Genomic DNA, 12,285 nt, shown 5'->3' on the forward strand with positions numbered 1-12,285 from the left:
AGGATGATATGGGATAGGAATAGATTACAATATGGAAAAGGTATATGTATAAGTAGTATAATCCATAATCTATAGTATATATACTAAAAGGAAAATCGTTTTAAAATTTTAAAATTGAATTTAAATATATAACCCATAATAGATCCAGTTACTTTATTCGTTTTTATCGCTTTGCTATTTAAGAATAAATAAGCCAATATTTATAGTGGCTCTTTATGGCCCTACAGAAATCAATAAATGGCTAATAGACTTGTTATTATATGAATTTTATGTGATTAAATGGGATTTACTCAGAGCTATTGAAAAGTTGCCATTAAAAAGTCTATCAAGAAGCACGTGTTGCATAGAATATTTATAAAATTGGCATCGCTTTCAGATACCGCGATTCATATAATGTGAAAAGCAGTGGCACTCGATACTGACCCCAATGTCGCGCAACGAAAACGCATCGTATTATTAACGCACAATATACCCGGGGACTGTCCCTAAATGAAAGTTTACCAGCCGTCGTGGCCAAGTGAAGCCCACTGACTGTCGTAATATAATTATAATAATTTCCCTTGGCTAATTGGATCAGTGCCTGGGCTCCTCGACTTGTACGTTGTTGACTTTGTTTACGTGTCTGGTGGAGATGTGGGGTTGGGGAAGTGCCAAAACATGAAATCATAACGATAATTGAATTCATTCTTAACGAGGACACCTCGCGCAACCTGATATGTCCATTTGGCGACTGTTACTTCTTGGCTTTTATTTGGAATTAGCATTTAACTACCGCCCATTTGCACGCAACTAACTTCAGGAGAGTGAAAACTTAAAGGCAATCGCTGGATGCCACGCAATACTGTTGCCACTTCGTTTTTCATCCAAAACGGGTGGTTGGGGAAATGGAAAATATTGGAAAAGTGTCGCTGGCTGCAAAGCCAAGAGTTGCAGGCCAGTCCAAAGGGCCAAATTGTGGCCACCGCACTTTGCACTTCCCCCGCCCCTCACCCTCTCTTGCCAAAGAAATGTGTGATTGGGAGTGGGTGGGCGCAGGGCGTAACGGGCCACGGAGTCTGGCGCCCTCTGTCGGTGCTTATCAAGGGGGTTGGGAAGGCCATGGGAAGGCCAGAGCGAAGTGCAAACGTACAATTGGATGATGAACGATACGCCACCCCGAGTTTGAATTTGCACTCGAATAAGAGAGAGAGAGAGAGAGCCACCTCCAATTGGACTCGGTTTCACTCAGTCGCTAGAGTTTCGTCAAGTTTTTCTTGCTCTTTCGCAGGCCACGCCCCCTTTGCAAGCATATAGCAATCCCACTCTGGCCAAGAGCTCCATCTCTCTCGGCTCCACTGCCATATCATTAACTGTATCGGAATTTCGCTCGTTTGCCTTTTTTTCTGTCCCATAAAGGCGGCTGAAAAGGAACAAAAAGCATTTGGCTGGCTGGCTTTTTATTAACACCGCTAGATGTCTCTCTCTGGCAGCCCCGTTTAGGGTCTAATTCAATTGGCAGCGTCTCTCTTTCTCGGGCCATATGACTTATGTGTGTGGGGTCTCTGTGGCGATGATCTCCCGATCCCCCGAACATCCTGATGTCTCCTCTTCCTTGAACCTAATCCTGTGCTCCTCGCCACCTCTTGTTAGTGTGCCTCGCACTCGCATCCATGTTGGGGGTAACCCCAACTCGAAGCCCAGCCCCAACCCTAATCCTCAATCCACTGGTTACATGGACTTCTGCGGAGTTCGCGCAGTCAGCCGGCACCTCCAACCCCTGTGGGTTAAATACTGACAACCCCATTTGAGCGCCTTTTTGCACTCGCTGCCACAGAAGCCCCAGTTTCCCTCCCTCCCACCTACCGACTCTTTCCCTTCCTGGTTGGCCATTTTTTGTGCTCCTCTTCTGCTTTGGACAGTTCATTGAAAGAGGGTGGTCCTCGGGGGAAAGGTGGGGAGTGGAAAGTGGAAAGTGGGCCCAGCTGGGCGGAAAAAGCTGTACGTGCAACTACTGTTGGCCAGATTGGAATGTGTTCCGTTCTTGTGGTGCAAATATAAAATTCACATGAAAAGATGGACATTTAATAGCCCCAAATTCTATTCAGTATGAAACTTTAATAGATGAAATCATCTTTCTTTTTATTTAAAAAAATAAAAAATATTTTTATAATATACTAAACAACTTAAGTTTACAATAAGATTGCAATCTAATTTTAAAATATTTTTGCACTTTATTCCTCAATTCATAAGTAAGTAAAAGAAGATATAGCATTAATTTTAAGTTCTTTTTGTATGGCGTGTCTGAGCGATTATTATAAAATAATATTAACAAAACCTAGATATAAATTGTTTTTGAAATCAAATGTAGATAACTTATGGTTGCGCCCATCATTAATTTCAGTTTTATGCAACATTATGCTTTGCAGCTCAGTTTGCCACATGTGGATGCACTGCAGCACTCCGATGCACAGAGCTCTGTGTTCCAAGGACTTTGGCTGGCTCTTAAGCATATGCACGGCCAGGGATATATGTTCTCGATCCAACATGGATCTGCTCCCATTCCCGGACAAAGCGAAAGCTGTGGAGCAGCCACTCGCAGTGTGCACCCCCTTTCGTCACCCCCTCCTGAAATAGCAAAACCAACTGGCATATAATTTACATTGTTGCTTGTTTCCTGCTTTCTAGCCACCCCCTTTCCACCCACAACACCCGGCCAACTTTTACATTGATAAATTTTTAGTAATTCCTCTTCTCTCTGGCGGTTTTGCTCTTCCATTTTTTTGCCTTTTGTCTTCCGTTGCTGGCAAGGACTTTATGAATAAGTGCTAAAATGCCAGAGACCAGGACCGCAATGGACCGGGCCATGTCATGCTGGTTAAACTGACGAACACGCGCCCGCCTTCCCTTCCCACGCCCACTACTGCCACGCCCCCTAAGCCGCACCATACCACACCATCCTTTCAGTTGGTCTGCAAAAAAAAGTTCCCTCCGCTGGCTGTTGTTTTTAGCCCGATGATTCATTGTGAAAGTGGAGCTGGTCGTGGCTGGAAAATGCTGAAATTGTATTCTGTTGCTCGGAGTCGCGTACACAAATGTGAAATTCGCCAGCCACAAAAAAAAAACAACAACGAAATTCAACGGCAACAAAAACTTTTGTTGTTACCAACTTTGTCATCCCAATATGCTTGATGAGCATTCATCACCGCGTGATGGATCTATTTCAATGTAAAATCGGTGGAGGGAGTGATTCAGTGATAAACTTTTGGAGGGACTTACAATTTAAATATATAAAGAATCATTTTTGATTCTTGCATTTGGGGGACAAATAAACAGGTTAGTATATACATATTTAATATTTATTCAAATATTATAAAAAATATCATAGAGATATCTTAGAGGTCTTAGATATCTTTCGTTGAATAGATCTTTATTTCTTAAATATATAACATTTTTTATTCCTTGCGTGGTTGTGTATATATGTGTATACCTTAGAACCAATTAAAAGTATCTGCAATTATTTAGTCTGTGTTTGTCCATCCGAAATAGCATTTAGGACGAAACCATTCCATGGAAGCCCCTTTGACATGCGAGCCACAAAGCTGTTAAGGGTTCGCTTGGCCACAAAAAGCCAAAGTAGGTGTACTGAATCGAATGGAGTGGAAGTGGGCGATGGAGGGTGGTGGATGGTGGCTGGGGAATGTGGCAGGGCCCATGTGTTTGTGCTCCACTCGAAATGTATTTCGAGAGCGCATGTCAAAGGTCAGCCACTGCTCACATGTGTCAGTCGCTGTCGAAGTATCTGTATCTGTAACTGTGTATGTGTCCGTGTGCACGTAATTACATGCGAACCTCCCCCTTTTGGGGTTTTTTAGTATGAGCTACTATAATATACGCTCCGCCTTGTTTATGGGTGTCTGTCCAGGCCGAAGCCATGAATTAAACATTCGCCATAAAAGCCTTTAGCTGCCGAACTGAAACATGTCACAAATCATTAGCACTTATTCAAATGCGACGAAGGGAGGCGGCGTCCCTCGAATACACAAAAACACAAGAAAAGCGGCCAACTGTATGCAAAAGATTAATGCAAAATATTCAAATGGAATATGTACATATCTTGTGACCCCGGCCAAGTTTGCCTAATTGCGTGAGACAGCCAAAGGTCAGAGGCGGCAGCGTTAACAATAAGAGATCACTGGACCAGATGCCCAAAAACCCTTGGCCAGGCATCACCAGCATCCCAGGTAGCCGATTGAACTCGAGTTCGAGTGTCCAGCGATGGACTTAACCTCCGCCGAAGGCAGAAGCAAGCTCGAGTCCCTATGGTAGCAACCCCCGTAAGATCGCTGGACATTGTCCAGTGTCTATACGAATTTTCTGCTCGATTTTCTTAAAATTTTACAGCATATTATGGCAGCGCCAAAAGGGTTCCGCTTGTCCACTACGATTACCTGGGTTTTTCGCCCATCTATCCACAGCGTTTTTGGGGTTGATTTTGGGTCGATTTTATACGCATTTCGATTTTAATTCCATCTTCGGCGTTTTTGCATACGGCCCAAGACGCTCGGGGATTTATAGCCACGGCTGCATCGTGGGAATCGGACAGTGGTCAGCCAGCCCGGGGACATTGGCCAGATCAGCTGTGTGTCCTTTGGCAGGACTCCTTGATGCCGGACAATAATCCGATTTTAATGAAGCGCAACGTTGCGGTCGTGATCGCATTTTCTCGGTTTCGGTCAGCCGAAAGAAAAACTCAATTTTGGATTAGGATTCTTGAAGGGAAGAACTTAAAAAAGTTATATAATATCTTTTTTTTTTGGAACTCGGAAAATTCATTAAAAAAATCCACAGAAAAATACTTATTATAACAAAATTTAAACATTTAACAGCATTTCTTTATAGTTAATGCTCGATTGTATCCATTAAACATATATATAATGAAGTGATCGGTAAACACGATATCATTTATTTCAAATCGACTTAACCCCTTGTCGGAATCATTGCGGAAGTGGCATCAGATGTATAGCACCAATCCATCCATTCAAATGTGAAACATTTAACAGCCTTATCCCCAAACCCAAACTTTCTCGCGGCTCCATGCGGGTCTCGAACGATCCGACTCCTTCTGCAGTCCCATCAAACCGATAATTGAGCAGTCAAACCGACGTGAACCCATGCCAAAAAAGACCAAAGTAAAAAAGAAGACTCTCCTCCAAGTTTGAAATGTTTTTGTCCGAACTGCAGCAGCCCGCAACAATGGCAACTCATTTCACTCGGGTTACGGCGGTGATGAATGATCTCATCAGCGAGGTGTCGACCAGAGCCACAATGATTGGCCCCAGGTTTTTATATTTTCTACCGCGGAACAGCTCCCAGAATAGCCTCCGAAGTACAGAGAATCGTTTGTGGCCAAGTGTAAAATTTAAAATTTAATAATTAACAATTGTTTTTTAATTTCCCAGCGGCAAATCAGCGGCACTGCGATCTAAGCTGGCTGCCTAAATTACTTTCCCCCTTTTTGCCGGCTGTCAATCGGTCTGGCCGAGATCTCTTTGTTAGCACCATGATTAATGATGCAAAATTATGAACTCGCTTGTTCTGGGGCGACTGACTGACTGGTCCGCCAGTTGTAAGTAGTTTTGTAAATCGGTTAAAGAAAAATGACTTCATTAAATTCATTAGCGCCCATGTGTGAAATTCGTTCAATTGGTTTCCGATGGATGGTTTCCTTTGTGGCACCCCGATGTGGATGGAGTCTTAAACGTGGGGCACCACCACACCACTCTTATTGTGGCTCCATTTAAAGAAGGCGAATTAAACCCGCCTAATGACACCCTATACGTATCTCTTACCCGCCGATTTTGGTCTAGCCGCAAACGAAATTTGGCAGACTATTCCTCGATGCCCAGAGCTATTTGTTCGGCCTGGGAAAATCAATGGGAGTGAGGTGGGAGTCGCGAGTCCGGAGAAGGAAAAGGAAAAGCCAAGATAATCAAGCCGAGCTGCAGTCAAATGTGCCACATAGATGGATGGATTTGCCAGTTTGGCTGGCTCGACTCATGTGAGTCGCGGTCCGCGACTCCGGCTATAAGTCATCGGCATTGATAGCCATCAATCGCCGACCGCTTTCCACGTTGCCAAGACCACAAAGCTGCCCAAAGTGGCGCGAAATCTAAGTACAATTAGTCGGGGGCTGAGTGTGGAGCTGGCCAAAGCTGGAGCTAACGCTGCATCTGAATCCCAAGACTTGCCTCCGGGACTGGGCTATGGAAATCCATCCACCAGCTCGGGTTCGTTCGTTACCGACTATTACTCCAACGCATTTTCCAAGCTTGACTATTTTTCTTGGCGGCGGCTGCCTCGGCAACCGCAGCTCCCCTCTGTCCATCAATTTGGCTTGTGGTCAGTCGCTTTGTCAGTTGGCAGAGCCAAAAGTCTTGGGCCTCATTCGCTGGCTAAGACGATGGCTCGTTGAACCTTTTTAACCGTTGCTTGGTCAAGAGTTGTTAACCATATTAAAGTGTTCAATGATTAATTACACGCGTCCAAGATTAATTGAAATCAATCAAAGCTGAAGTTAACTAATGGCAACACGTTTGTAATCCCCCAGCGCAAGTCCATTCTCCGTCTGTTTCTGTATCTTTTTCTGGTGTCTGGTAACTGGAATGTCGGTACCCTGGACTCGTACTCCTACTCCAACCCATAGTACCATCTCGCTGAAGAAGCCCCACGCTCATAGTAATTTTATTGGCCACATTTTTCGGTTACTCGGGCTCGGATTCCCAAGTTCTACCGTTGAGGATTCCCATGCTTAATTACAATTAGGGATTTTGTGGGCCATACGCATTACTTGATGGATGTTTAGTTTGGAAAAAGTAAGAGTCAAATTTGGTTGGGAGCTGGGAATCTGGGCATCTATAGAGACAACTCAAGATCGTAAAATTCCATCCACAAACGCCACAAAATACTCTACTCATTTCGAAGCTGTGAATCACAAGGAAAACCATTCAGTAATCATTTATTTGCAGCATGCTCTAGCTAAAGGATTAGATCCTGAAGTAGCCGTAGTACGGGTATTTGTAGTACGTAGGAATACCATTATGATAGGGATAACCATAGATATAGCGTTGCACCTGTCCACGAATGGTGGGCCGATTGAACAATATATTACGCTTGGGACGCAATCGAGGATTCACTGTGGCTCCGACATTGTTCCTTCCTGGCGATGAGCTAGTTTTTGATTGTTCCTTGGCGGAAACCAGGCTGAGGGCCAGGACCGATAACACGACGAATACAAATACGAAACGCATGTCCACTTTTGATATTGGAACTTGCGAAAGCTTAAATCTCTCGCTTGAACTGATACACAGCGAGATATTCAAAGGGTTTTTATAGTCTATGATATAATGAGATTCAAGTAATACCTAAGCAAGCTACTGTAGCCAATTGGTTAACCTATCGTGAATGATTTAGTGCTGGTAACAAAACTACATTTCATTTGGTTAACAAAATAATATTACTTTTTCCAACCGAGTAAATGGTATCTGGTATGGTAAGTCATACAGTCACGTTAATTTTATATTTAGTCATCCATAACATTGCAGCAACACTTCCTAATTTAAATCAGGAGCCCAAAATGATACCTAAAGCCCAAAAGGTGTGTCGTCCCAATTAAAATGAAAATATCCCTTTTTTAATTACGAGGTTACTCCGCTCGGAAGTTGTATCAATTGGCTGGCAGTCGACTAAGTTATGGATTATGCCCTCGGGGCAAAGGAAGGGGACTGAGGGACTTCCCTCAGATCGCTTACAGAGTTACACACGTGACACTAACGGGAGGAAGTAACTTTAACCATCGAGCGGAAGCAGTCAAAGGACATGCTAAACCGCTTCCCCTGACAAACCCCCACACACACATGTGGTTAATTATAATTACGCAATTTTAATATCAAAACAAGCCAGCCAACAGAGGAGAAAGGGAAGCATGTCCAAGTCCTGTTCGGATCCGTGGAGGGTTGTTGCTTTGCTTTTGGCTTGGTCGCGTTGAAAAGGCGAAAAGTGATGAATGAAATGCGATGATTTCCAGCTACCGAGCAACCCCCAACAGACAGGTTGAGTTGGCCACCTCACACTTACGAACACCTCCCACCACCCACCTCCGTCCACATTCAGCTTTGATTGAGCATATCCGGTGGGATTAGAACGAGGGGTTGGCCCAGGTTTGCTGTCAGTTGCGGCTCGTCCAGCCAACCGAGAGTTATTAGCTTTTATGATATTGATAGAGGCCGATGTCTATTGACAATTAAACAATGACAGCACCACCCAGACCCACTCCACTCCTATGCTACTGTCCGGAATCCTCGATTCGAGGGCGTACTATGTTTTGGGGTAAGTCATCGAGTTGGGCGTTTTGTTTGCGCGAACCCCTCGAACCTTCGATAAGAATCTTTTGGTGGTTTTGGCCGCAAATTGATATGCACAAGTGAGCGGAGGATAATTTCCGTGGCTTTCATGTTGATTACAAGGGGATTAGTACATCATTGCGATGGTCCAATAAAACTTTATGTGGTATTTAACGCATATGCTGCAAATTTGATTAGCTGACTGCTAAATGCCTAATTGTTAACTTGATTAATGGCTGCAGCTTTGCAGAAAAGTTGGCAGCGCAAAAAAAAAAGTAAAAGTCTGATGACATCCCTTAAATATTTACATAATTCTTTTGCACTGAGCTACTCGAAGTTGCGACTGCAGAACAAAGAACCATCGCATCTAGGCAGACAGACAGAGATTGGCCCAGAGGTCCAGCTAATAAAATCCAAATGATAATTATGACATTCGTACGTGATAATTGCCGCAAACCCCGACAAACTCCCACACAAGCCACCTAATCTGGAGAGGAGGAGCTCCAAAGTGCCCGAAAAGAAAGCAAACAGATCGTGACAGCTCGTGGAACATAAACAAACACACCCTCCTGGACTTATAATTAGCATGGCTCAGGAGCAAGACCTGGCGAACGCACTAATAAATAAATGGAGATTTTCTGTTATTTATTTTTAAAATATTCCCCAGTCCCCCAAGACAGGCCCGCTTCGAACACGTCGTCGTTTTGGGTCACACACATTCATTTGCTCGAGGTCAAGTTGCCAGATAATTTGGGACTCTGCAGATCCCCAACACTAGGAAAAACGCACACAACTTTCGTTTTCAGTCTTAGTTTACTGGTATAACAAAATTAGTAGTAGTAGATTTAACCAAAGAAAGGACCTCCGAAGCCGCCTCCGTAGAAGGGTCTTCCGTAACCTCCATAGAAGGGACGGCCGTAGCCTCCGTAGAAGGGACGTCCATAACCGAAGCCTCCAAGTCCTCCGTAGCCGCCGTATCCGCCGTATCCACCGAAAGGTCCTCCAAATCCGCCGAAGGGACCACCAAAGCCGAGCTGCCGCTTAGCACGCACCTTGGACTCCACAGCCTGGCCAATATCCTTTTCCACCGACGACAGATCGTTGGATCGATTGATGGACTCCTCCAGGGACAAAACAAGGCTAAAAGCCAGGCAAACAATAAGTCCGAACAAAATCGCGGAACGCATTTTCACTTTCGATACGGAAACAACCAATAGCGATGATATTTTAGGGTTAACTGACTTAGCCGGCACTTGAGATCAGCTTTTATAGTCGACTTGGAACGCAGAATCTAGCATTTATCGTATTTATATTAATGAGATTCAAGAACAATCTAAACAAAATACGATGTCCAAATGTGGAACCCGTTCTACCCAGGTGACTAAATACGAAAGGTAGAAGATTGAGATTCCCACCGGCTTTTGCGGTTTTATTTTCTTCATTTGACAAAATATTCCCAAATTCGATGACGAAAGCAAACAAATCTATAAACAGGTTCACGCGAACATCTCGTGAATTTCCGATCAAACCCAATTACCATAATGCAAAGTTGTATTCAATATTTGTTTAAAGAATTAACCAGATTCGAAGGGGATTCCTTTCATTGGAAAGTACGAATTGCGACTAAGAGATTTATAATTTTAAGGTGGTTAGGTAGGCTTATAACGTTTGTATCTAGCGCAATGTGATGCTAAGTTTCTAGATTTTGGCTAGTCATTCAAGAAACTAGTTTTTGGCCATAATGGGAGGTGTGAATAGTAAGTCATTCCGCCGTTTGTAAACATATATTGTTTTTCGGGCAAAACCTCAGACATGCGGAAGCCAGAATGTAGAATCATCTCGATTCTTAAGTATGTAAACAACAACAGGGCGGCACTTTTTTATTGACTGGAAATACCCCAGTGTGGTCACACGATCGGTGTTCGGTGATCAGTGATCAGTGATCGATGATCAGCTCTTAGTACAAGCATATAAAATTACCAGGGCATAAAGCTCCAGCAGACAGTCTGATTTGCTTTGATCTCTTACTCCGCGGGATCTGTCTGTCTTCATGTCTGATGTGTCCCCGTTTGCATTGCCATAAATCAGTTTGTCTGCCAAGGGGAAGCGTCGATCGATCGACTCGGTATCAGTATCGTTCCCATTGTCCGCCTCCCAGTTCCAGCCCCATTCTGATTTCGATTTCGATTCGGATTCCCATTCCCCGCATCTACAGCCACAGCCCACATCCACATCCAGATCCACACATCCACATGTGCTGCCCAGACATTGTCATCGCATTTGCTCTTCGATTCTCGATCTGGGCCGATCTGTGTGTAGTTGTCATGTGATTTAAGGGTTCCGTAAATCACGCTTCTTGTCTAATTTTGTCTCGCCCGAGATTCCCGGCATACTTGCCAACTCAATGGAATTATTTCTTCGTGTCAAGTGCGCCCATGAGTGCCACCTCACCCCCCCATCCAAAGAAAAGGAAGTTTTTGCACATGATCGCGCCACTTCGATCGCTGGCAGCTGCACATTTGCAACTGTATCTGCAACTGAATCTGCATCTGCATCTTCAATTCGATCTCAGACCGCTGCTGCATCTGTATCTGTATCTGAGTCTGCCATTTCATGTTAACTCACTTGCAACGTCTGCCGTTTGGGGATCCTCAATCGAGCATAACATTCGCAGACCCCATTGAGTTGTCTCCGCCACTTACGAAAAAGGCTTTGCCACAGAGTATCTGGAGTTGTCTGGGCCAAAAGTCGTAGACAACTTGTCAATTTGCATGCCAAAACTAGTTTGCCAAATGGCAGTGAGTTGCAGTTTAGGGTTGGGTCTTTGGAGCTGGAACGCAAGGCAAGTCTCAATTAGGCCCAACCTGAACTCCATAATTAATTTACATATAATTGCCACAATCGGAAGTCCACATCAAATGGCATAACGCTGTCCCCCCACCGGCGAGCTGTAAATTTGTGATTATTGCTGGGCACCGGGAAGTAGACCATATAGACCATGCATATATATGGCCGAACCAAAATGGTAAGCGCCACCTGACACGCCCTCGTCATTTGCCAGATAATTGTGTGTTCGGATTGCTGTCCATTTGGCTGACAGGTGGAATGGTCTTCGAAACAGAAACCATTTGGCGTGTCATCGAAACAATGGCCGTGGCAATCACCACGCAATGAAGTTGCCGCCCCACCGACTTCTTCTAATTTGGGAATGTCACCAGCGATTTGACTGACGTCCAATATGATTTAACTAACTTTTATGACACCAATTATCGTGTTGGACTTGCTGGGCCACTCAATTTGGACAGGTGATGTCAGCGAAACTGGTAACTGGACTTCGAGCGGAAAGAATTCTCATCGCCGTCACCCATTTTCGCCTTCCTCTGCCGAACAATATGAAGTATTTAAATGTATCTTTCGCCAAGAGATTTATGAATATTCAAGGTATTGGAAATGGGAAAAATTTGCACATTTCGATACGCAAATAAACATTTGAGTTTCCTTTGTCCGGCCAAGTTTAATTTTGGGATTTTCCCTGGGATTATGGGGTAGAATTTCGCACTCGCATTCGCTCGCTCCAGTTTGCACAAAAGATCTGTCCCAATCGTGATCGTGACGTGGGTCCCTCAAGCAGCTGGATATCTGGAGATCGGTGGTTGCATTCTGGATATACATTTTCTCGGCTTTGTCTTGGGTGCGTCGAGGTTCTGGGTGAAAATTTACCTAAGATTCCCGTTGGTTGCATGTGAATATTTGATGATCGGTTTTTCTGTATGCAAAACATGTTTGCAAATTTTTTAAGTGTTATTTTTTTTGCAGGCCTGCCCGCTGGGGTGGCGGCAAAATTTGCTCTGTTTTTTATTGTTCTTTGTTCGCATGGTCATAATAAGGCGGAACGTGTTGTAAGGAA

The 12,285-nt window shown here is 44.2% G+C and overlaps 2 protein-coding genes across 2 annotated transcripts; both read right to left on the reverse strand.

Annotated features, from left to right (window-relative positions):
- Positions 1-6,952: 6,952 nt before the first annotated feature.
- Positions 6,953-7,348, reverse strand: LOC6728399. Its single transcript, XM_002103710.4, has one exon. The coding sequence runs from the start codon at positions 7,284-7,286 to the stop codon at positions 7,023-7,025; it is 264 nt and encodes an 87-aa protein (XP_002103746.1). The 5' UTR covers positions 7,287-7,348; the 3' UTR covers positions 6,953-7,022.
- Positions 7,349-9,172: 1,824 nt separating this feature from the next.
- On the reverse strand, positions 9,173-9,645 carry LOC6728400 (keratin-associated protein 19-2). Its single transcript, XM_002103711.4, has one exon. It carries the CDS (start codon positions 9,563-9,565, stop codon positions 9,224-9,226), a length of 342 nt encoding a protein of 113 aa, XP_002103747.1. The 5' UTR covers positions 9,566-9,645; the 3' UTR covers positions 9,173-9,223.
- Between the last annotated feature and the right edge of the window lie 2,640 nt (positions 9,646-12,285).

Source organism: Drosophila simulans, chromosome 3R (genome assembly GCF_016746395.2).
Source record: "Drosophila simulans strain w501 chromosome 3R, Prin_Dsim_3.1, whole genome shotgun sequence".
In the NCBI taxonomy this organism is placed as follows: domain Eukaryota; kingdom Metazoa; phylum Arthropoda; class Insecta; order Diptera; family Drosophilidae; genus Drosophila; species Drosophila simulans.

Coding starts and splice junctions, on each gene's coding strand:
- LOC6728400 (XM_002103711.4), bottom strand. CDS start 9,565: ATGCGTTCCGCGATTTTGTTCGGACTTATTGTTTGCCTGGCTTTTAGC.
- LOC6728399 (XM_002103710.4), bottom strand. CDS start 7,286: ATGCGTTTCGTATTTGTATTCGTCGTGTTATCGGTCCTGGCCCTCAGC.